At 30.5% G+C, this 25,028-nt stretch overlaps 2 protein-coding genes and 2 long non-coding RNA genes across 9 annotated transcripts; 1 reads left to right on the top strand and 3 right to left on the bottom strand.

Annotated features, from left to right (window-relative positions):
* Positions 1-78: 78 nt before the first annotated feature.
* On the bottom strand, positions 79-6,234 carry LOC141446923 (uncharacterized). 3 transcript variants are annotated; one of them, XR_012454005.1, is made up of 3 exons: positions 5,898-6,234; positions 762-938; positions 79-379 (listed from the first exon to the last, which is right to left on the bottom strand). It is a non-coding gene; the product is annotated as an uncharacterized lncRNA (long non-coding RNA). The 3 variants fall into 3 exon arrangements; XR_012454004.1 differs by lacking the exon at positions 5,898-6,234 and adding an exon at positions 3,382-3,820; XR_012454006.1 differs by lacking the exon at positions 5,898-6,234 and adding an exon at positions 2,562-3,323.
* Nmnat (nicotinamide mononucleotide adenylyltransferase) lies at positions 3,839-15,201 on the top strand. 4 transcript variants are annotated; one of them, XM_074113878.1, is made up of 7 exons: positions 3,839-4,207; positions 4,339-4,562; positions 4,631-4,828; positions 5,278-5,379; positions 5,451-5,605; positions 6,905-6,984; positions 9,889-15,201. In XM_074113878.1, the coding sequence occupies exons 1-7, from the start codon at positions 4,132-4,134 to the stop codon at positions 9,963-9,965; spliced, it is 912 nt and encodes a 303-aa protein (XP_073969979.1). In that variant the 5' UTR covers positions 3,839-4,131; the 3' UTR covers positions 9,966-15,201. The 4 variants fall into 4 exon arrangements, with proteins under 4 accessions (XP_073969979.1, XP_073969978.1, XP_073969981.1 ...); XM_074113877.1 differs by having other exon boundaries at positions 6,905-7,073; XM_074113880.1 differs by lacking the exon at positions 9,889-15,201 and adding an exon at positions 7,150-8,120 and having other exon boundaries at positions 6,905-7,095.
* Positions 8,246-11,747, bottom strand: LOC141446924 (uncharacterized). The gene is made up of 3 exons (XR_012454007.1): positions 11,643-11,747; positions 9,673-9,762; positions 8,246-8,365 (listed from the first exon to the last, which is right to left on the bottom strand). It is a non-coding gene; the product is annotated as an uncharacterized lncRNA (long non-coding RNA).
* On the bottom strand, positions 14,263-24,404 carry beta4GalT7 (beta-1,4-galactosyltransferase 7). Its single transcript, XM_074113882.1, has 5 exons — positions 24,139-24,404; positions 23,876-24,057; positions 22,626-22,852; positions 22,400-22,546; positions 14,263-21,839 (listed from the first exon to the last, which is right to left on the bottom strand). The coding sequence occupies exons 1-5, from the start codon at positions 24,251-24,253 to the stop codon at positions 21,575-21,577; spliced, it is 936 nt and encodes a 311-aa protein (XP_073969983.1). The 5' UTR covers positions 24,254-24,404; the 3' UTR covers positions 14,263-21,574.
* Positions 24,405-25,028: the final 624 nt, after the last annotated feature.

Here is a 25,028-nt window from a genome sequence, read left to right as displayed (position 1 = left end):
GTCTTTTTTAAATTTGTTTTTTCGCAAATTAATAAAAATAAGAAGTTTATGGGAAAAAGAGAAAAGACATAATGACGTTTATAAAAATTTCTAGATAATTCTTTATTTTGCTACCAATTATACATTTTTTTTTCTTTTGTATTACCAAAACATTTTAAATTCAATTACATCTTTTAAGCAATGATTCTTAAAATTATCTATATTGTAAAATTTAAATGTAAATTACATTTTCAAACTTAAATATATTTTTTTTTACATTTAATCGACCTAAATAATAAAGAATTGCAGTTGGATAGGTGTTTTCCAACGTCGTTTTCATTTTGGCTTAATTCGATGAACCTCTTTTGCAGGAAGCACTCCAGTTTCGCCTGTTTCAACTCTGAAAAATAACAATATACAATGAGATAGACTGTTCGGCTACTGAATCGTCCTACAAATCAAACTCAACTTTAATATGTTACTTTATTTAATACGTTTAAATAGAAATAGATCAATCTTTTAGAAAGAAAACGCGAGAAAGTAAAACTGTGTGTTAGTAATTACATGAACTTAATTAATTTCAAAATAGCAGTTTACTGTACTCTTTTAAGTGAAATAAACATTTTTTAAATAAACACTCGACATTTTTTGTTCTTGTACCTTTAATTTTTCCAATCAAATTAAACTTTCTTTAACACAGAATCTTTACTATACTCATTCCGATTCTACAGGAATATATGAACAAAAATGCTCAAATTTTAATAAATAATGGATAAGATTACCTGGAAGACAACACCACAGAGTGGTAGGTAGATTTCCTTATTTGGTTATTGCAGGAATAGAGATGGATGTGAATCACCTCTTATTTAAGGACGTGCTGCAGCATTCAAAGAAATGCCCTCAAAAGTAATCATTTTAGATTATGTCTCAGCTTTACTAGGCTGCGAGTCGGCTAAGGGCTGAAAGTTTTCATGTATTAAAACCTTAGTAAATGATAGAAATTCATTCACACTTATATAGCATTTTACATACAAAATCTTAGGTAAGTCTGTAACAAATTAAACCTTTCTGCAACTAACTCGTAAAAAGGTTTAATTTGTGTTGAAAAACCTACACATCTAAACTATTTGTTAAAAAACTTATCAATTAAAATAATTTTAATTTCGATAAATTAATATGTTTTCATTGACAATTGGGTTAATTACCGATAGTTCCTGAAAACAAGTTTCATTAGTTAAAAATGTTTAGTTCCGCAGAAAAATAGTTTGATTAAATATGAATGTTTGACGTCTTATTTTTTCAATCTTTGACACGAAATTACAACTTTTTATTCAGATTCAAGAGAAAATATTTAATTTATTGGGATAAAGGTTTAATTGATGTTAAAATGCTTTAGATGTAATCAATAATGGATAAGATTATACGAAAATCAGCTCCATAAGGTAACATGGTAAGTAAGGAGATTTCATCACTGATTTATTTAATGGAATGTAGAAATAGATTTGAATTATCTCAAATTATATGCTGGATGTGATGAAAGGCCATCTCTGTAAAAAGCAAGTCGGCAAAGGACAGTTCTTGGGCGAAGGTTCCAGCTAAAGAACAAAAGAATTACATTAAAACCTTTTTTAATGCAATTTTGATATCGAAATGATGAATGAAGTTCAGGCTTTCCCACTAAATTAGACCAATGATGTGTGTAGCGTACTGTATAGCAATAATATTACTTCAATTATCAATGAAATAAAAATACCATTTCTATAAAGTTGGTATACGTATATTAAAGAAGACAGGTGGGTTCTTATAAGGAAAGTTACGAAATAACGATACTTCAATGTGAATAAAGGTGTCAGCGTGAAGGAGAAGATACAAAAGTATCAACAGCAAACCGTTCATCCTTGATTTTCATAAATCTAAAACAGAGATCTCACCTTACAGATAATTACTTATTTATACAAAAATGAGAAGTCAGAAATAAATAGATTATCTTGAGATGAAAAACCAACAGAAAGAGCTGAAGCGTTGAAGGCCTTCATTTCAACACAAACATTGTTACACCTAAATCTTTCTTGAAAATTAGAATGGAGAAAAGAATCATCCACGTAAACTATTGACTAATATCTTTTAACACTACAGATACCAAAACGTGTTGCTCAAATATGTTGATCTTGTAGCAATACAGCTCTCAAAAAACAATTCCTTTCCATACAAATTATGATAAATTATAGTCAGCTATTATTAGATATACTTAAATAACATTTCCGCTGGAAATGTCACACTACTAAGATCGATCCCAAATATTCCAGAAAGCCCTACGTTATTTGCGATGATTCCAATTGAACGAAAATCTACTATAAAGCTTTTATAAAAAGTTCTACAAATAGCAATCAAATGGACTAATGATAAATAATAAAATTAAATTGCAACTCTTTAAATTTGTGCCTTAAAATAAACTAAACTTACACACATTAACAAAAAGAGAAAAAGCTAGTAACTACTTCTATTAATCGACGAAAATACACTTGAATTTAGAATGTTATCACTACGGATTGCACGTGAAGCATACTTGATGAAGGACTTACCTTCTTTAAAACTGAAAGAAAAGTTCTTCGATTGAGATGAGAACACTTCCTTGGCCAGTCATGTAAGTAACAAACTCTTCAATCTATCCCCAAAAGAATTCTGAACAAAACATTGCAAAGCCTAGGCGTAAAAAGGCCTAATTGCAATAACATTGCAAGCCTAATCAGGCAATTTGCAATAGATGGAAAAAAAGTAATGAATCGAATCCAATAATCACAACAAAACAGTCGTCAATGAGTTTACAAGCATACGAATAACGTTGTTCGAAGTACATTCCCACGAGAAAAAAAAGATTTATGCAGATATATTAAGAGACTTAATTATGTTCCCAAATTTCAACTCCTTCGAATCTACTAACATAGTGACTCCACTATCCGGTGTGCCCTACACTGTCCACATCTTATTGATTAGGTATTAAAGACAAAAGTACTATTGATTTGATAATTGATCAATACGATCTAGTGAATCCTACTTCAATACTTTTGGCAATCAAATTTAGGGAACGATAATGAATATAAAGGAAAGTTCGCAATTAACGCGTGATGTTGACTAAAATTAATTCAAACTTGACTCAACAGTTAAAGAACGAACTACAGATCTTTGAAAGGCTAGAGAAATTACTTTTTTTAAGTTGGGCTTGGATAAATTATTCTTTAGTATAATATATCCAATTAGAGAAGCAAGACATACTTTTCCAATGTTTATTTACAATCCGATGTTAAAATTCATATTTACACAAATAAGTTTTGATGCAAACAATTGAGATAAATTCATGCTGAAATATTTACTTCAAATGAAGTAAGAATAAAACAAATTAACCTTTTTTTCTTCTGCAGTGGCTTTTAAAAAATTACAATTCTTATGAAGAAACATCCAACTTAACTAGTACTGGAGAATTTCTTTCAGTATTGGAGATAAACGGTTTGTCTTCATTTATTTGTATGTTTTGTAATAGGTAGTAACTACTAGTACGTTTTACGAATAACTAATTTGTTATTTATCCATTTTTTAAACCAATATAATTGGTGAAATATAAAATTGCAGCCGTACCAAATATGATTTTTTGAGCTAGAAGGCGCTAAGTTTGAAGTTTGTAACATACTAAGAATGACAGCTGATAATAGTTTGTTTCCAAAGTTATACACATTTTCCATGACATATTAGTTTAAATTAAGTTATAAAAAAGCAATTCGTACTATAGGTATTATCCTGTAATATGCTATTCGAACAATGCAGTAATAATACTGAAAATCTAGCCTTGTAGCTTGTTCTAGCTACTGTGACTCACTCACGTGACTTGCGCAATGATAAGTGCATAGGCGTAGCGTAACTTGTACCTGCCTTAACCTAAACAATACCTTCCCATTCAGGGTACAAGAGATTGCGGTCTTCAATCGGTGTGATTTGGTGGTTGTGCTTAGTAGTTGAAATGCTGGTTGTAAATTCATAAATTCAATTGTAATCTATTCTTGACATTAAGTGGTTACTTATGTGCAATAACTACTGAACGATTGCCAAAAAGAAAAAGTGTTATGTTAAAGTAAATTGCAATCATTTTACATTAACTAAATGACTCAATCGAAAATAGTTCTGTTATCATGCGGGTCATACAACCCACCAACAAACATGCATTTACGAATGTTTGGTAAATACCTATAATATTTATTTGCATATTTCGAAATTCATCAATGTGAAGCTCAGTTTCCATCACATTACTTATTTTGAAAGACAATTCACAAAAATAATTTTAAAGGTTTCCCTATCTATTTATTTTAGAAATAGCAAGAGATCAGTTGAATCGGCAAGGAAGATTTCATGTTATTGGTGGTATAATTTCACCGGTGCATGATAACTATGGGAAAAAAGAGTTAATATCATCAACGCACAGATGTGCACTCGTACGTTTAGCTTTACAAGATTCTGATTGGATTCATTTGAGTGATTGGGAATGCAATCAAGAAGGATGGCTTCCAACAAGACAAGTTTTGCAGTATCATCAGGTGCCAACTTTATTTGATGTATGAATTTTTTTATTATTATTCATTTTTAAAGTTTGTTTTTTTTGTAGAATAAATTAAACTCTTGCTTAAACTCCAATGAAATGACTGGAAATAAACGATCATTGTCAGATTCCGACGTACCTCAGTGGATTCAACAAGCACAAAAATTTTGTCAAAACAATATGAGTAGTATTAAAGTGAAATTATTGTGTGGTGGTGATTTATTAGAATCTTTTGGCACACCAGGTTTATGGAAAGACTGTGATGTAAGTAATCAAAATATATTTTTTTTCAATAAACGCGAAAATACAGATAAAAAGCTCTAATGTGAATTAGTTTTGGAAACTACTGGGTTTATTAGGATTTGATCGTTTTTAAGATTTTGTTCTGTTTGACGAAATCCAGAAAAGTTTAAACAAATTTCTACAAAATGTGGATGTTTAGATACCTTCTTAAGAAACTCGTATTTATTTTTTTCTGGCGTAAAATAATAAATGTTAATAAGAGTTTTATTTGTGCCCTATTCCCATATACAGGACTCAGGACTCAGTATCAATTTACATTACATTTATTTTTTATTAAAAACTCGTACGCATTAGTTTTCTAGATTAGAAACGTCTAACTTATAATAATACATATTTCGAGATTTTTTTTTTAATGCCCCTGGCCAGCAATGAGAACTTAATTACAAATTATTTTTATTCTATAAATATAGATTGAAAATATTGTTGGCGATCACGGTCTTGCTGTGATAACGAGAGCTGGGACTGATCCTTTAAAATTTATTTACGAATCAGATGTTTTAACTAAATACCAGGTAAGTGATTCCTTTTAATTAGGTTTTAATCGATGGTTAGTTCATTGTTATAATATTTTTTGTTTTAACAGAACAATATATCGCTTATAACCGAGTGGATTTCAAACGAAGTTAGTTCAACAAAAATACGAAGAGCTTTGAGGCGAGGCGAGAGTGTGAAGTATTTACTCAGCAATCAATTAATCGACTACATCAAAAATAATGGACTGTATTCAGCACTTGACAAGTGAGTTCAGGGTTTTTATTAAGACTTAAAAGAGTTTTAAGATTTCTAAGTATTGTGCAATTTTTTGTAGGTTTTTCGATGTCTTAAATGGCCAATGTTTAATCAATAATCTAGACTTAATCTAACCTTTACCATTCACGCAAGATTTTTTTATTTCATAAATTTAAGGAGTCATTGATGATAAAATAATATAATCATACTGATTACTTTCTATTACTAATATAATTATTCTTTAAGATGCAGTTTTTTTTCTGATATCTAAATAAATTAAGACGTACTATTTAATAAGTACCTTAGTAAGTCTTAAACAATTGTTGTTGCCCCGCAGGCATGTAGATCAGCATACAAGTTGTAACCAAATATTTTTGTTGATAAAACGTCTCTTTTACAGCGTTATAAGCCAAATGTACATCCCAATGGAGTTAGGGAAATCTCAATCTTGTGTTTATAATCATTACATTTCTGAAAATCCTTCTGAATTGGAAAATCAGCTTATTGTTATAACAGCTTAAACTTTCCTACAGATGTGAGAGATAATTTTTTTTTGTCTTAGTGTACAACAACTTAGACTATATTATGCTTAAATGCCTTTGATAATTGTTTCCTTCTTGCTTTGCCCTCGAACTAGTTCTACTACTGCGTTCCGTGTCCCCATTTAACAAAATGTTCATTGATATTACCTTCCCATAGTTATCAGCCTTCTAAATCTCCTTCACCAGCTGTCCAAATCATTTAAATCATAAATATAAAATAAATATTTAAAAAACATTAATAAATCGAGATTTTATCATCGTTTATGCAGGGAGATCTTTTAACGCGTGTAATTTCTGAAAATAAGGAAGAGTGAAAGTGGAAGGTGTTTGAGCTTATACTTTAAAATTTATTATGTATTATATTTTGTCGATGTGTAAGTCTGTCACTTTTGACCAATGCTTACATTTGCTTGTTAAAAATAATTGAATCAACTTAATTTTATAAGTAATACAAATAGAGATTTGTAGAGAGAAATGAGCTGATATTATTTCTTGGAGTGGAAATATGTTTTTCCTTTAAAAAAAAGGAATACTGAATAATCATGGTTAGAATGATTTTTAGGATAGCTACTGGGATGTGCATTTGAAGATGTATAATTGTGTAAAATCACCTTGAACATCGACACACTTTCCAATAGTCATTTTATTTTCAAATATAATGCTTTAGGACAATTTAAAAAATTATAATTCTTTTATTTGTTGCCGCTTTACAATTTAAAATAAACTATTTAATTGTTGCACGCTTTCAATAATTGGAAACGAGCAGCAAGTATGACGGAAGCAGTGTACTACTTACTCCATCGCCGAACGATGTCATCATGTCAACAATCGACGTACCCGATACTGGTAATTACTACAGACAGAACAACAGACTTGGTGTTCAGGAGGCGGTGATTAAACGTGCCAGGCCTGGCCTGGCCGTGCCTCATAGAAAGGTAACCACCTCTTGTTGTGGTGGTAACCAAGGTAGCGGTGCTGGGCCTCCGTCAGCCTCCTTTGATGAAGGCCTAGAAGAAGTAGATGAGATTGAATGTAATGGGGCTAGTTGTACAGTTGAACGTGAAACTAATGAGACCAGGGTTGAAATACAGATTAGCGAGGATGGGCAGATACAAGTTATTAGTGATAAAGAAACCACTGTCTAAAGTCGATAATTAAATTGCTTAAAATTTTTCAGATTATCAAAGATTAGTCAATATTAAAATTTGTTGATCGAAAAAATCTTGTGCCAAAAAGTCTTTTTTTTTTCAGCTTTCTGGAGAAGTATATTTTTCTAATTTCACAAACAATCGTTCAGAGATCTCGTTCAATTTAATGAACAGCTTTTTTAAATTAATTTCACAAAGACTACTGGGGAATAACATTAGGAGAGTATAAGTTCAAGAAATGTATCCATATGTAGATTTTAGAACTAGGTACGTTCTAGGAAAACATCCTGGCCAAATAAGATTAGTATCTATTAGATGTGATAAATTTCTATTTAACGTTTTCACAGATCAAGTTAGTCTTGACATCAAGCAGTTTTAAAAAATTAACACTTATGTAAAGCTTGTTAAAGTTTTAAGTGCCAATCCTGGGTTTCCCAGAACTTCAATCTCGACTTAAGTTCAAACATTTTTTTTATATGGCAAAAATATACTAAAATGGGGTGTAAAATGTAGAAGTGTTCCAAAACTATCCCGCTTATTTAGCATAAAATCTGTTTTTTATGAATACAGTTTTTATCCAAGAAATATCCCTACTCAAATTAATTGCGCTCTTGTGTGGAAACTCTTCCAAATAGATTTAACTTTCTAAAGTGGAACACGTATCTCGTACATTAATGTAGGTACTTAAATTTTGTATTCCTTAATCTAAACTTAAAAGAAAATGAACCGCTCAAGTTCTCAGTTCTAGGTCAAAGATAACGAAGACAACCAACATATTTAAAATTAATACATTGTTAATAAAATTCTATAAAATTTCTCTGAAGTTCAATTTTTCGAAATCTAGTAGTGGAATGTGATTTTGTCTTCTTTTTTAGAAAATTTTATTATGGATTTTAATTAATGGAAACAATTTTTAGATTTTTCATTTTTTTTATAACTTTCTTACTTAAAAGTTGCATGTGGATGATATTTTCTGTAGCCTGCATTTTCTGCATAATCTCTCTCTCTTGGGCTAATCATTGAGTTCTTTTTTTCAGTGATACATTTTCCTCCTTAAGTCTTGAGAAATAATCTAGAAACTGGCAAGTTATAACATAGATATGAAATTCTAAAATGCATCTTGTGTGTTTCAAACATTATTTTAAAGTTATTCATCTCGATATGATAATAAGCACAAAAAGTCGTCTTCATTAGATGAAAACCAACAATAATTTTTGTGCCAATATAATTATATATAACAAATTATGTTTTTGTTTTCTTTATTAGATTTTTATTAATCATTGGTTGAGAGATTATTTAATAATAAATTTTAATATTTTTACGAATTAAAAAAAATAAATAGGTAAATTATATTTTTTTAATGCAGATTTTTAGTGTAAAAATCTATGTGGAAACTTATAAAAGTAAAAAATTGGAAATTTTGTGCATGTAATAGTTTTAGTAGTAAAATCAATTTTGTCGTAGTTTTTTTGAAAAGTCTATTAATTTTTTTTTAGTTAATTAAAAGCAAAAAATTAAGCAAAAGTGCATATCATTAGGTATAAACATGATAACAAAATTGTTTCTTGTTTTTTAATTCAATCAGTATTAGTCGGTTAGTGTTCGGTCCCTTCAAAAATTTGAGCTTTGTATAATCTATACAAATAAATGTAAAACAGAGACTTGAAAACTAGAATTAGCTCACAACTTAATTGATTGTCTCTTTCCAAATTAATCGCGATTCTTTCAAGACTGCTAAAATAACATCTGTCTGCTGCAACTATTTTTTATCTTGCTGTCTTTGTCGACACACATCATTGCCTGCATTTATCAGGGTGCCGAAGTAAAAGTGCTGTGTGGCAGATTTGAAACTGTAATTATCTAAAGAAAATGGATTCAGTGATGACCTATCTAAACCTGAGATCATATAGCCTTTATTATCATGAATAGTGAGATCTTATTCTCCGAGAAGAACATGTCATTGAGAAGTACATGTTAGTAATTGGTTAGATTTATTAAAACAAAAAACTAAAGAATTGAAAATTTGTCTTCCCAATTTGAATATTTTTTTGTTCCTAATAATTTTTTTCCAGTGTTGCATTAAACAAAAGACATGCCATGTGACCACTGCTCTTTTCCTCGACAAAAGTAACTTTAGAAGTATTTTCTATGTAATATTGCATGAAAAACTAAATAGAAATCAAAGTACATTCTAAAAAGACCGAAATTACCTAAAAATTTGGTTAGTTAACAAGCGCAGGACAATATTTTTCTCGTGACAAACCACCTTGTACTATCACATCATGTTGCCTTTACGAGTTATTTGTACCAAAAACATAAGTTCTCCGATATACCTTATTTAAAGTACTTTTTTAAAACTAGCTTAATTCATTTGTGGGATACTTACTTGGTATAAGATTTCTGAAATATAAATGAGACGTTAATTTGTCATCCTTTATGTAGATAGTTCGTTCTTAAGTTGTACAGTACATACTTCCTAAAGAAAAAAAAAAACTGTGATTGACAATTTTATAGTTTGCTAGATTATGTGTTGTTCCTATTCTTACATTAATATTGCATTTCATTAAAAATAAAGTTCAATGTAATGTCTTGTATTTTTCAGGCAGTGAGACCTGCATGCCTGCAGTAAAACGCCTGATTATGTACGTTGGATGTGATCGTCAGCCTGTTAATGTCTAGTTTATACAAACTAACTTAAAAAAAAAAGAAATAATAAAAGCCTACAGAAGATTATTTAACAATTTTGCATGCACGTTCTTAAATTTTAAACTACTATTTTTCTTAAAGTTCTATCCGAACCTATTTTTGCCCTCTCTTTTGCATTCGCTCTAATTACATACTATTGCTGTTAGAATATTATTACTAATAGAATACGTAATTTATTTTACCACCTTGAAAATTCTGATATATCAGGGATGAATAAGATTCAGTAATTTGAAAACTGATTTTTAATTTTACTTAATTTTGAAAGAGGAAATAAATAGTGTCAGATTTTCGACTTCGGGTGTCGTTATGTGAGTCTGAAAAGTAGTTCTAAATATGTCTGTATGTATCATCTCAACTATTTGGAAAGTTAAAACTTCATATTTTCTTTGTGTAAAGATCCCCTTAGATCTTAACTATTTATAATTAATGAAAACATGCACGTTAATCACATCGCTTAGCAAGCAGTAATTAGGAATTTAAACTAATTAAATTTGTTTTAGAGCAGTTCTGTAGGAAATATAGAGGTGTGAAGTATAATTACACTTTATTGTTTTAGAAAGGAACATATATTTTTCCTACGTACGTACTTATGTAGTTAATATGAAGCATAAGAATTTTATATGTGTAAGCCGTGTCCACATCGTTTTTTTAAAAACAATATAGATTTTAAATAATGAACCTTTTCACATACAGGAGCAAGAAGTTGGTGTCTGCTCCATCCTATCCGACACAGCGGTTATAAAATGAACTTTTGATATCAGACACTTACCTCTCCCTGGCTTAGCTGCCTGTCATTGATTCCTTTAAGTGAATTAATCCTTATTTTTTGAAGAATTTATCCGATTGTAAGCCAAGCAATTGTCAAAGACGAATTCTTTAAACTTATCTAAATATAATGGGTACTAAAATTACTGAAACTTATTCATAATTAATTTATCGTAAATATTGTTCTAGGTGTGAATATTATTTTGACAATATTAAACTTCTGATAGTAATAGATTGTCTAACAGAAAATAACCAAAAACTTTTTCTTTTATGTTTTCTTTTCTTTCTGTGAATTAGTAAGTTATAAATGTAGAGTTTTTTGCTTTAGTATTTAATTCTAAAATGTAAACTAATGTGTAAATTTCAGTTGATTTTTAATTCATTTTCGAATTGCCTAAAAATTATTATGAAATGAAAATAATTATATTTTTTTAAACTAGAATTGCTTGAATTAATTAAGCCGAATTTTAGATGTTCCTAATTAAGTTACCAGTTCAAAAAAAAATAGCAACTTATTTATTTTCGCATTGGAAAAAAGGAAAATAAATTTTATTAGTTAAAACTTTATTTATTATTAACTTTCCCTTTTCCTTTGTATTAGACCAAATAATTTTCAAAAATTTGCATGTCATTTAAATTCATTTTTTAAAAGTGTATAGATAATATAGTTTAAATACTCGTAGAAATAAAGTATTTTTAATTGCACATATTCTTAGACTGGATATGTTTTGTTTGGTAAGTGTTATACAGATTTTAGTTTGGTAAGTGTTTTTTAGTTGTCTTTTATTCCATCGTTACCAGTTTTGGGCTTTTTTTTTTCATATAAGGAAATAACAGGTGTAGGCAACATAGCCTTCATCGATTTTATTAGTAAAAATATCTTACCTTTGAAATTACATGAGAAATTACATAGAAAAACATGAGATGGTTCTTGATCAACGAGCCCAAAACCCAGGGATTACGAAGTGACTGTTTTTAGAGTAATAGTACCATCTCTCGTCTCTCAAAATAAAGAAAGAAGCATGGCGCATGTTCTTTTAACCATATTAATGTGCTTACTAAATCATATTTCTTTGTCGGAACCTAAGTTTCTTATTAGCTATTTTTGAATATCTGAATGCATTGCATTAGAATAATTTTTGTTTACCTTTTCGTCTCATTGAAAGATTTTGCGAAGGGATTGCAGTTAGTTCTTGTTTTTATAAAAGAAGTATTTCATCCGTGATCTTTAATTTTATGATTTTAAACTTCTTTTTTTACGTATCAAGTAATATTTCTCTTAAACGGACACCTATCAGAAATGGAGAACAATTAAGACTTTATGTGAAATAAAAATTAAAAGTGCCGCAAAGGGCAAATGGAAAGACGTGTGAAAAGAAAAGATAGAATCAGAAGCTGAATAATTTGTTTGGCAAGAAACGAAAGTTAAAGACATAGAGAAGACTGTGAAGACACTGAAATGGAAGTGGACTGGCCACGTTATGCGATGTAATGATGAAAGATGGTCTAGGACATGCAACATTATGGACGCCCTTTTATGGCAGTAGGAAGAAAGGAAGGCAGAAAATGAGATGGTTGGATGACATAGTAAAGGTAGCCGGACACAAGTGGCACAAAAGAGTTTACAATAGAGAAGAATGGACCGAGATGGGAGAGGCCTATGCTCTATGATTGGGCCTGGTTTCAAAATAAAGAAGAATTATATTTTATTGTGTTTTATAAAGAAGTATTTTATTTTGTTTTTGATTAAATATTTAGTTTTGTTCGTTATTTATCTGAATTTAAATAAATAAATTATATTAAATTTAATAAATAAGTTATTATGTATGTAATGAAACCAATATAGGCTTATACTATTATTATGAAGTAAAAAAGCTATTTTTTAATGCTTTTAATTTGTGGGACTCTGTAGTGAAAGTGGTACTTTTTGGGGCTTTAATTTTCACTTGAAAACATATTTCTTGGGTAGCAAGCGAGGTAAAAACGTAAAATAAAAACGTGGGTTTAAAACAGTGATTCCCAATCATTTTGTTTAGGCGTCTAGGTCTCATTTTGAAAAGATTTTCAAGGGCAGGTTGAAAGATTTATCTGAAATTATGGCTGATCACCAAAAACTGCTCGAAAAAGCGTAATGTTTAAAAACATCCAACTTTGACCATTTTGTTTCTCTTTTTCCTATAAATTTATAGTTGATATATACATATAGCAAGAGTGTATAAATCCCCTTTTGACTGGAGTGTTGTATTTTTTAAATTTGTATTCTTCTGCCAAAAAAAAAGATGCCCATCAACATTAAAAACAAAAAAACATATCAGAAATTCCTTATAAATTTAGTATTACAACAAAATGTGGAACACCGTTAATTATTGCAATACTTAAAAGATAATAAAGAATGTCTTCTCAACAAAATAAATTAATTTTTTTTAGAAATTGTATTTCTAGTTGATAATAGAAAACTTAGTTAATGCATCTTAGCACATAATAAATTAACCATTATGATTTAAGCAAAATTAAAATTAGAAAGCTACCAAATAATATTTATGGGGAAAATAAATTGTTACTCTATTAAGATGGCTCTAGCAATTCTTAGTAGCAAACAATATTCTAAAATTAACTTTCTTCATATAGCTGATAGGAAACTTTATACTAAGAATAATTGCTTAGTTTTAGAAACAGATTTATGTAAAAATAAACAAATATGAGTTACAAATTTCGGATAAAATTATAGGGTTAGCAAAACTGTTTGGAACAGTTTTAATGAAATAGTTATATTTTTAATTACCTGTAGCCATTTCTATCGTAAGTAATTCTACTGAAGGTCTACTAGTTCTTCGGGAATGTTCTTAAAAAAATTAAGAACATTCTATCCGATTTCAATTAGATTATTCAACTATTTTTATTTTATCGTACTAGGTAAAGAAAATATTGTTGTTCATAAAGTGTAAATTGTACTTAACGAATTATATACTGTATTGTTTGTAAAGTTGAAAATATATACTAGTTACAATTTTTCTAATTACTAGTCTTTTTCTTAACCCAGAATATGATGCATGAGTGAAACAAAGAAAAACAAACAAAACAAAAAAATAAATTAAGATTCAATGATCTTGACTAACCTGTTATATCTTAATTAAGAGATCTTTAGAGAATAAAACCTTCGCTGCTTATTTAATACACAAGATTTCTTTCCATTGGAAACAAGTAGAAGATTAAGAGATCACGCTAGTGACTTTGATTCAAATGTCCTTAAATGCCATCCTCTGTACGTGACTTCATGCAAAATTTAGTTTTTGAAACGATAGTCCTGGAGATTGGATAGAGATCAATTTTTCACTATTTATATCAGTCAGATGTATAACAAAAAAAGTAACAATACTTTCTCTTTAAGTACGACTTCATAGGCAGTCAAATTCTTTCTAGCTTCAAACAATCCTCTCTGCTACTGATATCAGTCATTTAGATGGGACTCTCAAAATGAAATTTCTTTGATAAAAAAGTTACAACATTAAACATTAAAAACAATATATATTAAATATAAAATATATTTACAATATCATTATCACATTGACAAAGCATTTTTATTATTATTTTTTAACTTTGTTTTTTAAAATAGACGACGAGCTTAAAAACTAAGTAAATAATACCACAATGAACATGCAACTTGTGTTCCCATTGGATTATAATATATTTACTGGATTATAAAAAATTACCATTTTGAATTTACTTTAAATTTTTTTATATCAAAAAGAGCCACTGATAAAAGAGAGGCAAAAAAAAAAAATGTCCAAAATATAAATAAATAACACAAAAAGGAACTAATTTAGAGATAACAATGTTTTAAGCTAAAAAAAATACGACTATGCAAATTGGAAAAATAAAAACCACTCTGTAAGTGTGATAGTCTTTTAGTGCAGGGTCTTTTTTATGTATGTGTTTGAATTGTAAAAGTTTTGTGAAAATATATTTCTTGGAAGAACCTGAACACACTGTTTTCCATCTTAATGAAAAAATAGAGAAGATCATTTACAAAAATACATTCATACTAATTGGAAGAAAAATGTTTCATAATGAATAATTAGGCTTTTTATACTTTAAAACATTTTCTCACCTCTCAGTCTAAATCCATCACCAGGAAGCAAAAGTAGAAGAAAAGATCCACGCAATCCTTACCCTGTCCAGGAACCAGCTGGTTATTACCACGAAAAGAATGCCAATTAAGCGTGCAAGTGATACTAACATTTATGTATATAATTAGAAACACTCACAGAAATAATTCTCCAAACAATCGTAAGTCATTTACTGTTGCAGTTTACAAAATAGAAAAATTTTCCCCCAAAAACCGAAGGTTATATTACAACTTATTCGTGCAATTCTCATAAATGGTACTAAAAATAACCTATAATTTGTTTTCTAAAAAAAAAAAAAGGATGAGGAATATTATCGGTTAGAATTTGTATGGCACCATTGACTAGACTAAGACGTTTGTCTTCTTGAGTCATGAGTATTTATACGGAACTGTGAATAAACAAGATGCATAAACAAAAGTAGGAATAAAGGAGTAATTATTGTACATAGAAGTGACGTAATTATTTCTTACTGGATAAAAGAGTCAAAGAAGGAGGACCACCTCTCGTCAATCCTCCTCTATAGTCTGGAGTAACTAGATCTTGGAATAAAAATCGTAAAGAAATTTATTATGGCATGATGATTACCTAATCATCACAAGTTATTTAAACGAATTAGGAATTAGAGAATATCTTGACTAAAAATTCAGAAAAGACTGTCGACAACTTAGGATGTGATGGAGATAAACCTCTTCACTCTGGTTAGTGGTAGGATTCTCAAAATCAGTAGGAGAAAGAAACGCATTGGCACCAGGAATGGTTATCCTGATAGTCAAAATTAAAATAAATCTATATTACATAAAATAGATAAGTAAAAGAACTCATAAAGTGAGAATCACGTATTATTTTTAAGCATCTGATGCGCTCGCTCACTAAAATGACAAAAGTATTTTATAAATTCAATGTAATGAGCCACTAATAATAGATTTAAAGAAAGTTTGCTTTAGAACAATCTTCAACAAAAATTAAACGAGTGACGGATGGAAATTAGTTAAAAAATAGTACCTCTATGTTAGCTAAACTTCTTAACACTAGTAAAGAAAAGTAATCGCCTATTTTCCAACTACCAATTAGGTGTCGTGAGTTACAACATATTATTCTTACGATCCTTATATGTTAAGGCTGACACTACAAGCTGTCTCCACAAAACATCATTATAAAAACCTCTAATTTTTTCATATTCCCTCTCTTCATGTTTTACACTCCGAGCTGTTGAAATCTACGTTTTATTTTATTAAATATTTTTCAAAAAGCTCTTTGTACTTGCAAGCATCATAATTGGCGCTCACGAACAGGAACTCGAAAAGCTTTTGAAAAATTTTATTTTACCGTGGTCATTCACCCCGAACAGCAGGAAGCAGCCCTAAGGAGGAAGACTTCGAGGAGCAGCAATATCACACGAAGACGAAGGAAGAATCCAAGATCAATTTCTTGTGAGTAATTCTCTCATATCTCATCAATTGTATGTATTATTTTTTATGTGTATTTCCTTATCATTTTCAAGTTTTGACTTACAAAATTCCAAACGAAACTCCTTTAGTTTCCAAACCTATCTCAGTTGAGATACTCAAATACATCCCCCGATATGATGGGAACATCCTATAAATTACCTAATTTTATCTCCACTTTGCAAGATATATACGCAGTGCATTCCGATGAAGCTGTAACAGAAAGGGTTAGTAATCATTGGGTACTATTCAGAGCTGTGATGAGCCATTTAAATAGTCCCGCGAAGGCGGTAATCTTTAACAATAATGCGGATCACAAATGGACATAATTAGGATTCTAAAGAAAAATTTCGCAGATAATAGGACCGTTCCGAACCTAATCGCCGAAATAACAGTAATGAAATAGACTAGAGGAAATTAAATGAGAAAACATTAGCTGATTAGTATCCTCTACCAAACATCTAAGATCTGTTTGGAAAAATAGGAAGAGCTACTTATTTTTCGGCCATAGATCTGGCTTCAGTGTTCCACCAGATTGAAGTAGAACCAGAATCGGACCCAAAAACCGCATTCTCTACCGAAACTGGTCACTATGAATTTCGTCGCTTGCCATTTGGTTTAAAAAAATGTACCACCAACTTTCCAAAGAGCGATGAATATAGTTTTCTCCAGACTACCAAATGTTTTAATATACATGGACGACATAATCATTTTCTCAGACAGCTTAGACGAACGTTTAAAAGCCGTATTCGACAGCACAACCTAAAAATACAACTCGACAGGACAGAATTCTTCAAACGTGAACTACTATACTTAGGCCACCTCATTTCTAAGGATGGAATCCGGCCTAATCCTTTAAAGCTAGAAGCAATTAAAACTTTTCTAATACCAAAGACGACTAAACAAATCAAACAATTTCTAGGATTAACTAGGATAACTAGGCTATTACAGAAAGATGATAATGAACTATGCAAAAATCTGTAAGCCTCTTACTTGTGCACTGAGAAAAGACGCCAAAATAGAACTGGAAAACAAAGAATATAAGAAAGCATTTGAAAAACTTCAACTCTTACTTCAAAACAGCCCAATATTACAACTCCCAGACTTCTCAAAACAATTTATCTTAACTACAGATGCCTCTAACTATGCTATCGAAGTAGTATTATCACAAATATCCAACGGCAAAGACTTACCCATATCGTATGCATCAAGAACACTTAATAAACATGAATTAAATTTATCTACTATTGAGAAGGAATTGCTATCCATTGTTTGGGCCTGTAAACATTTCTGTCCTTACCTTTACGGAGGGACATTCCTAATACAGAGAGACCACAAACCTTTAAAATGGTTAAACAGTATAAAGGAACCAAATTCTAAGATAATACGCTGGAAGCTTTTATGGGAAGAATTCGATTTTGACATTAAATATGTTCAAGGGAAAACGAATAACGTAGCTGACGCACTATTCAGAATAACTGACCACCCGGTAAACACTCTTGACGAATTAACCCAAGAGACACTTGACGATTTCCTTAGAGAATACGGAAATGAAAACAATGATGGCGAAGATGCAAGTTTGATAACCATCCATCCCCAAGGCAGTTCTAACGAGCAGGTAATAATAGTAGATGATGATAAAGTACTTAACATACAACAAAATCAACTAATTTTAGAACGCGGCACCAAAGCCCCAATTATTCTTAAAATTTTAGGAAAGACTAGACCAAAACTTTACATCCAAAACTCCTCAGATATTTCAAACAAACAACTTCTTTGAACTGAATATTTAAAACCTAACACACTTACGGAATACTAAGTTCTAAAGAAGGTCCTTTAAATGAAGAGTACGAATCCATTTTTAACAAATTAAAAAATGTAATAAAATAACCAATAATTTCAACACAATAAAATTAAAAAGGCACAAGAAACCCAATCTAGATATTACAGATCTAGAGGAACAAAAAGAAATAATCACTAATTATCATACAGGTAAAAAGTACGGTATTAACGAAAGTTACAATCAACTTTGCAGAAGCTATTATTGGCCCTCCATGTTAAGAGACGTTACAGACTTCATGTTAAATAAATGTCAAATCTGTCAAAATACAAAAGGAAACCTGTTTACATAGACTATAAAATCATTCCGACTAGATACCTTCCAATACGACCAATGTAAATTCCTTACTATAATAGACTGCTTTTCTAAAAAACTTTAGTTAGAAATACAATCTTGTCTCAATGAATATTTTTCACTCCAAAAATAGTACAGATGGATAACGGACGAGAATTCGACAACGAAGGACTGAGAAATTTCCTAAAATTATATGACATCGAACCGTACTACATTACTCCAGGTCACCCCAATTCGCAAGGTCTATTAGAAAGAGTCCGCTCTACATTGATTGAACTTTTAAATGTTATTCAATTAGAAACCAAAAGTAATAAAACTGAGGAAAATATGAAATTAGCCCTCAAAGCCTTATAACCGAAGAACGTACAAACAATTAGAACAATTACAATTAGTACACAAACTAGTCAAAAATAAAATGGAAGAAGAAAAACAACGAAGAACTGAGAAACTAAACATTAGTCGTGAGAAAAACCTAGACATTTCTGACCATCCATATTTCAGAACAACCTTTCCCATGAAAAATAAACCTAAGTATTTTAAAGTAGCATACGACAAAACAAAGAATACTGCCAAGAATCCCAACCTAAACCCTAAGCACTCCTTTAAAATACACCCTAATCGCATCAAGAATCCTAGAAGACGAATAAAACAAAAAGACTCGCTTGTTTCTGCAGAAGATGCTCATTCTCCTATTCCTGGTCCCAGTGGCCTCTTACAAGACAACTGACTTAAGCAACACTTAGGGTATTGCCCCTATTAAAATACAAGATTCCTTAGTGATTAACCAACATTGCACAACATTGATGTAAAATTGCTGCAAATAGAACTAGGCAACATTGAAAGATCACTGCAACTCATTCGAGCTAAAACGCAAGACGAGCATTATCTTAACATTATCAATTTACATTTAAATCATAAGAAAATGAAACTAGCCCACCTGCACTTTAACACCTATAGAGCAAAACGAGGACTTATTAACGGACTTGGTACTGTAATATCATGGCTAACCGGTAAAAGGGCCGTTAATGATAAAGCTAAATATGACGAAATACTGAAACAAGTCCAGACCAACGAATATCATTTAGAACATAATGTTGAAAAGCAACTGACTATTAACAAAAGACTTATAGAAGAATTCAATAAAGACCTCAAAATTATACATTCAAATAATCAAAAAATAAGCGACTATTTTAAACTAATCTATAACGAATGCCATAGAACTTAACCATCAACTCTCATTTCTATTTAGTACACTCACTTTATTATATAAATGATTTAGTCACAAGTATAGAATTTTGTAAACTAAACATCCTCCATTCCAGCACTCTAACTCTTGAAGAATTGAACATCGTGGTCAAAAATTCTAAAGCAAGTTTAATCTCAAAAAACTTAGAAATATTATGGCAGTTAGTTACCGTACATTGTTCTGTCCACAATGATTACCTTTCCTACTTTATAAAGTTTCCGCTCAAATCCCCAACCTACGAAACTAAAAAGAGATAATGAGTTGTGGGTCCGAGTAGAACGTGTGCCCCTTATAATGTACATGCTTGTATAAAAAAAAAAAAAAATATAAAAAACTAAGAGATAATGAGTTACTCACAGGCAATTGTATCTTACTTAATGATAAATATACTGAATGAATGTCGAAGCCTACCGATGTACTGTAGCATACCTCTGGAATGTATGGAAGACTGAGTAAAGTCGCAATAAGTAACCAAAAGAGAGTTAAGAAATCAATCAATAGAACTCGATCAACAAGAAGTGAACAAAACTCCAGTGAAAGATAATGAATGTGATGTTCCAAGTGAAATAATATTGGTGTAAACATAAAAGAAGTCGTCTTAGAATTTCACGAAAAAACACCTGTCCACCACACAGATCAAGAGGATCTAGTAATTAAAAAAATTTTCTATTTCAAACATCTGGGCTCCTTTACTAAAGCTGATGGCACCTCAAATAAAAAAATAAAGGAACTAGTATCGTTGAGATTTTACTATTATATGTATACATGCCGATGAGAAATGAGCATTAATTGTCAGTCCTTTCTATGGAGAGGAATACTAGAATAAAGAGTGGAAAAAAGGAGGACTGAAGAAGTTAAGAAGACGATGGAGTTGAAGATTTGAGGTAATACAACACTTTATAACAATACTAATTGATACAATGATATTAGAACCTATGTAGTAAAAATAGAGTGCTCAATATTTTACTCTAATTGAAGGAATGTAAATGAAATAAAGCCAAAAAGTTGATATTAATAAAAATGTTGAAAAATTTACAATATCAGATTCTCCTTTACTCCTCTAAACTTATACATTATTTCGAAATATTAACAATTAATCAACAGAAGCAGAAATCTTCAAGTTTCAACAAGAAGTAAACTAGGAATCGTTAGGAGAAGTGAAAAAAGTTGATCGACAAGTTTGTAAGATGAACGTCAAGAAAAGGACGCATCTTTTCCAGTGATACTAGTTTGAGAAAGAGAAAAAAAAAGCTAAAATCGCAAACTGACATTTAAGATACAAGATTCATGAAAAACTGAATTGACGTGAAAAATAAAATAAAATTGTTGAGAATGATTTTTGGTTAAAAACATAATATAACTGAACGATCCAGTCTAAACAACATTTATGAAGAAGTTACCTAACAGATCAAGATATTAAGGTCTTTCCTAGAGGGCTAAATCTGGCTATGCCTTTTAATTCACAATTTTCCTTTGGAAGAAGACTGAGTTTGGAGACCGTTTATTTGTGAAACATTCAACTGTACTTTGTTAGAGTTACGAATGCCAGTGAGTTAAGAATAAAAAAAACAATGACCGATGTTTTTTCGATTTTACACACTTAAACAATTTAACAAATATGTGCGAGTAAAAACACTGAGTGTTTTTTTTAGAAACATTGAGTGTACGCTCAAATATTATTACAGACTAGTTAAAGATGATCAAGTTTAATTCTTATAAGAAAAGAAAATACCATTGATAAAAATTCAAGTAAAACCTCACTCTTCTTAGTTATAGTAAATGCATCATCCATAGGCCAGTCCAATCTCCTGCGCTTTCTGACTTCTTTTTTTTCTGGATAATTATTTCCATTTTGAAACTGAATGTCACCTAACTGATGTTCTTTTGAATACTGTTCCGCCTTGTTTCTTTTCTTCGGAACATAAACACCAGGGTGTTATTGTACGATTACAACGTAATAAAACATTAACAACAGTGAAATCAGCGCTGTCCACAGTGACTCTTTGACGTGATCTAACTGAGTAGGATACATCTTTTAAGCCGGTAACTCGATCTCTTCTCCGTGTCACTTCTTTCTGGTTGTAACACTTTGCCATATCCCTTTTGCGAACCACACGATCGTGTACATGCCTGTAAATGAATCACAAAATGTAGGAATACAATTTTTCAAGAAGGTATAATAACCAGTATGATATGCCAGATCCTAAGACGGGAGGCTAAGATCTAAGGGAATCCAGTCGCCTCTTGCCCTAGATTTTGAGGGCGTTCACTGACCTTATAAAAATAGGACAGTTTTTCCCCACTAGTTGATCTATAAAGGTATAAGCACAGATCAATTTTATACCAATGCATTAAAAACATAAATCAGTTTTTTTTTTCTTTTTAAAGCTACATGACACCGGTTGTGGTTGGTAATTGTAAATTATTACTTTTATTTATACACATAAATGAACTCATTAATACATCAAATATTGGATAATATAAAGAGATCTATCCGTCATTGTTTGCCGATCTGTTTCGGATTCTTTTCCCATCTTCATATAGTGCCTCACTCATTAAGAAATTCAAACAGAAAATTTGTCTATTCACAACTTACGCTGTATAACTTTGTGAAGTAATATTTTCTACATAAATATTTAGAATTCTCAAATCTTCTTCACCGCTTAATAATTTTAATTGTTAATACATACCTGAAAGTATTTTCAATTCCGGTGGTAAGATTTGTGGGTCTTGTAATATTCAAGCCTGCCTCTTTCAGTCTCACAAAAAATTCATCATCTTCTAAACCCCAACCCCAGTACTTATTACTCATCCCGTTTACAGCAAGAAAATCTTCTCTATATAGAAATGACAATTTTTTTTAAAAACTATTATTTCATTCAATATGTTTAACATAAGGCAAAAATATATACTTACTTCTTTATAATAAGAATACCACCAACGAAATTCGGATAGTGATACCTAGGATGAAATTCTGGTGAAGCAACATGATGAAGACCACTGTTGGGGTAGGCGTAAGATAATGAAGGGTTTAATGGTAACAGATCGACATCATGCATTGCAATATAATCACAACCTTCTGTTGTGGCGACTAAGAATCCAACATTAATCAATGAAGCACGATTAAATCTGTACTGATCTACCTAGAAGTAGATACAAAATTAAGTATACATTGATGGGGTTTGTAATAAAAACAAATGACCACATTCGAAACAAATGATTTCTAAAATCCAACAAACAGGTCTTTCAAATCCAATATTAATCTTTAGACTGAGAAATGTTTCACACAAATTATGTTTCTTATACCGTCAGATTAATTATAAGCTACCTAGAAAACCATGTTAGTGCTTTACTACACATTACTAATTTGATTCATTATATATTTTTAAAAAACTGCAGCTATTAAAGTTTAACGAGCTCCTTTAAAATCTAAGAAGATATCCTCGATCAGCAGCTCTGGTCTTGTACTAGTATGTTATCAAAACATTTTGAGGCTAAAATGAGATTGAGACATCCGAAATATCTTAATCATTTAGATAAAAAAGATTATGTAAAATTTGAAATCGGCATTTCTTAGTTATACAACTTTTCATTGATTAAAAAATCTGAAAATATATACATACCTGTTATGAAAGAACTCTAATAATAGTGGAAGTGACGACAAATAATGGCTGAGCAGAATTGTAGGGGTCTATAGCAAACCTAACTTTTAGTTATGCCATAAAAAAGCAAAGTCACAATAGGAGACCCTAACCAAAATGTCCAGTAAAGTACCATACAATTTCTTGAGGATGAAACGACATTAATTCAAAATACCTTTCAAATACGTAAACACATAGTCTTCATTTCAGGGAATTAGAAATACTTTTACGGTTAAAGAGGATTTGTAAAAAAACATCTAAACTTTATTGGGCTGCCAGAAGGTTGATGACCAAAAAGGCCAGCACTACACGCTAAAGGAAAAACGTTTTCACTGCATAACATATTTCAATCATTCGCAGGCAAAAAGTAGATTAGGTGGTGGACGAGGACGGATTAGGTGTATAGTCTAATAAAAGAACCGAGTTTTCAAAAACAAATAAACACGCTAAGTTTTGGAGACTATGCCGTTAGAGCCGTCTGTAAATGCAACAATAATAGTTATAGTGAAATCCATGATATCATACCTGATTAATGATAAATATTTTATGATTTATATTCTGCTTAAGCAAGAAATTATGAATATGTGGAGCAAATTCCAATAATTCTTCAAATCTATCTCTAAATGGCACAACTACCCCTAATAAATGTGTACTGGTAAATGAAGGTTTTGAAGAATCTTTAGAGCACTCACATTCTTCTTTAGAACCTAATTGTACAAGATGTAAACATTATTTTATGTCGCATAGGTTTTAATAAAACATTATAGAGGATACTAATTTTACTTTACCTGCAGATATGTTAGCTAATGAAAATAACGAAAAATAGAGTGAAACAATAAACGTTGCAAAAATACAAACAAATAAAAACTTCAAGCGAATAGCTCTAAATAGATTATTGTGCATTATATAAAAAGGTTTACATATCAAAGAATTAAATAATTTTAAATTAAAATACTGGCAAAATAAAATTACGTACAAAATCTATAAAAGCCATTTTTAACTGGCTTTCCTATCCTTCTAGGTGGAACCTACCTTGATGGTTACTCTTTCAGTATGTCACCTGGTCGATATAAAAAATTCTTACATAATAAATTATTTGTTTTCTATTTTTACAAGCATTGCCTTATTTAATAAAAATAATGCTTATAAAAATAAATTGTTAAAATAAAAAAATTAAAATAAGTTTTGTTGTTTTTACACGTATTTTAATGAAATATGCTTTGCTAAGGAAGTTCTATACCTTTTTCACAATAATTTTTTTTTTTCTACATGAACACCTTTTCTCACATTCAGGCTTTGAATATGTGAGCATAAAGCAATAGTATTAAGTTTATGTACTTTACTGTCGAGTTTCATGAATCATGCTTGGTCTATAACTTGTGTTAGATATTCTAAGGTTATATGTATGTGGTTGTCAATTCTGCAATATGGTAGGCGAGGATGTAGCATATGGGCCTAGGACTGCTGACCTCTGCCTTTTTTAAATTTAGAACCAAATGTATCGAAACCTGGAACATTCTAGATTTGTATTTATTGTACCTCAGCAGGGTACTATTTGTACCTTAGCATGGTGAGGGGAAGAATAATTAGTTGAACCTTAGTTAGCCAGTATTTGTGCTCAAAAGTCTTGTCTTGAATGAAGAAATGGATAACGAATTCTTCAGATATTAAGGCGTCT

The sequence above is a fragment of the Rhodnius prolixus genome, unplaced genomic scaffold, assembly GCF_049639745.1.
Source record: "Rhodnius prolixus isolate KJV_2025 unplaced genomic scaffold, Rpr scaffold_7, whole genome shotgun sequence".
NCBI classification, from domain to species: domain Eukaryota; kingdom Metazoa; phylum Arthropoda; class Insecta; order Hemiptera; family Reduviidae; genus Rhodnius; species Rhodnius prolixus.
This window is presented reverse-complemented; position numbering and strand designations above follow the sequence as displayed.

What these genes read in the sequence shown, in the direction of transcription:
- Nmnat (XM_074113880.1), top strand. Translation starts at nt 4,132, where the DNA reads ATGACTCAATCGAAAATAGTTCTGTTATCATGCGGGTCATACAACCCA. An exon ending in AAGTTTTGCAGTATCATCAG is followed by an intron (nt 4,563 to 4,630) that starts GTGCCAACTTTA and finishes TTTTTTTTGTAG; the next exon opens with AATAAATTAAACTCTTGCTT. An exon ending in ATGTTTTAACTAAATACCAG is followed by an intron (nt 5,380 to 5,450) that starts GTAAGTGATTCC and finishes TTGTTTTAACAG; the next exon opens with AACAATATATCGCTTATAAC.
- beta4GalT7 (XM_074113882.1), bottom strand. Translation starts at nt 24,253, where the DNA reads ATGCACAATAATCTATTTAGAGCTATTCGCTTGAAGTTTTTATTTGTT. An exon ending in AAATATTTATCATTAATCAG is followed by an intron (nt 22,853 to 23,875) that starts GTATGATATCAT and finishes ATCTACTTCTAG; the next exon opens with GTAGATCAGTACAGATTTAA. An exon ending in GGAATTGAAAATACTTTCAG is followed by an intron (nt 21,840 to 22,399) that starts GTATGTATTAAC and finishes ATTCATTTACAG; the next exon opens with GCATGTACACGATCGTGTGG.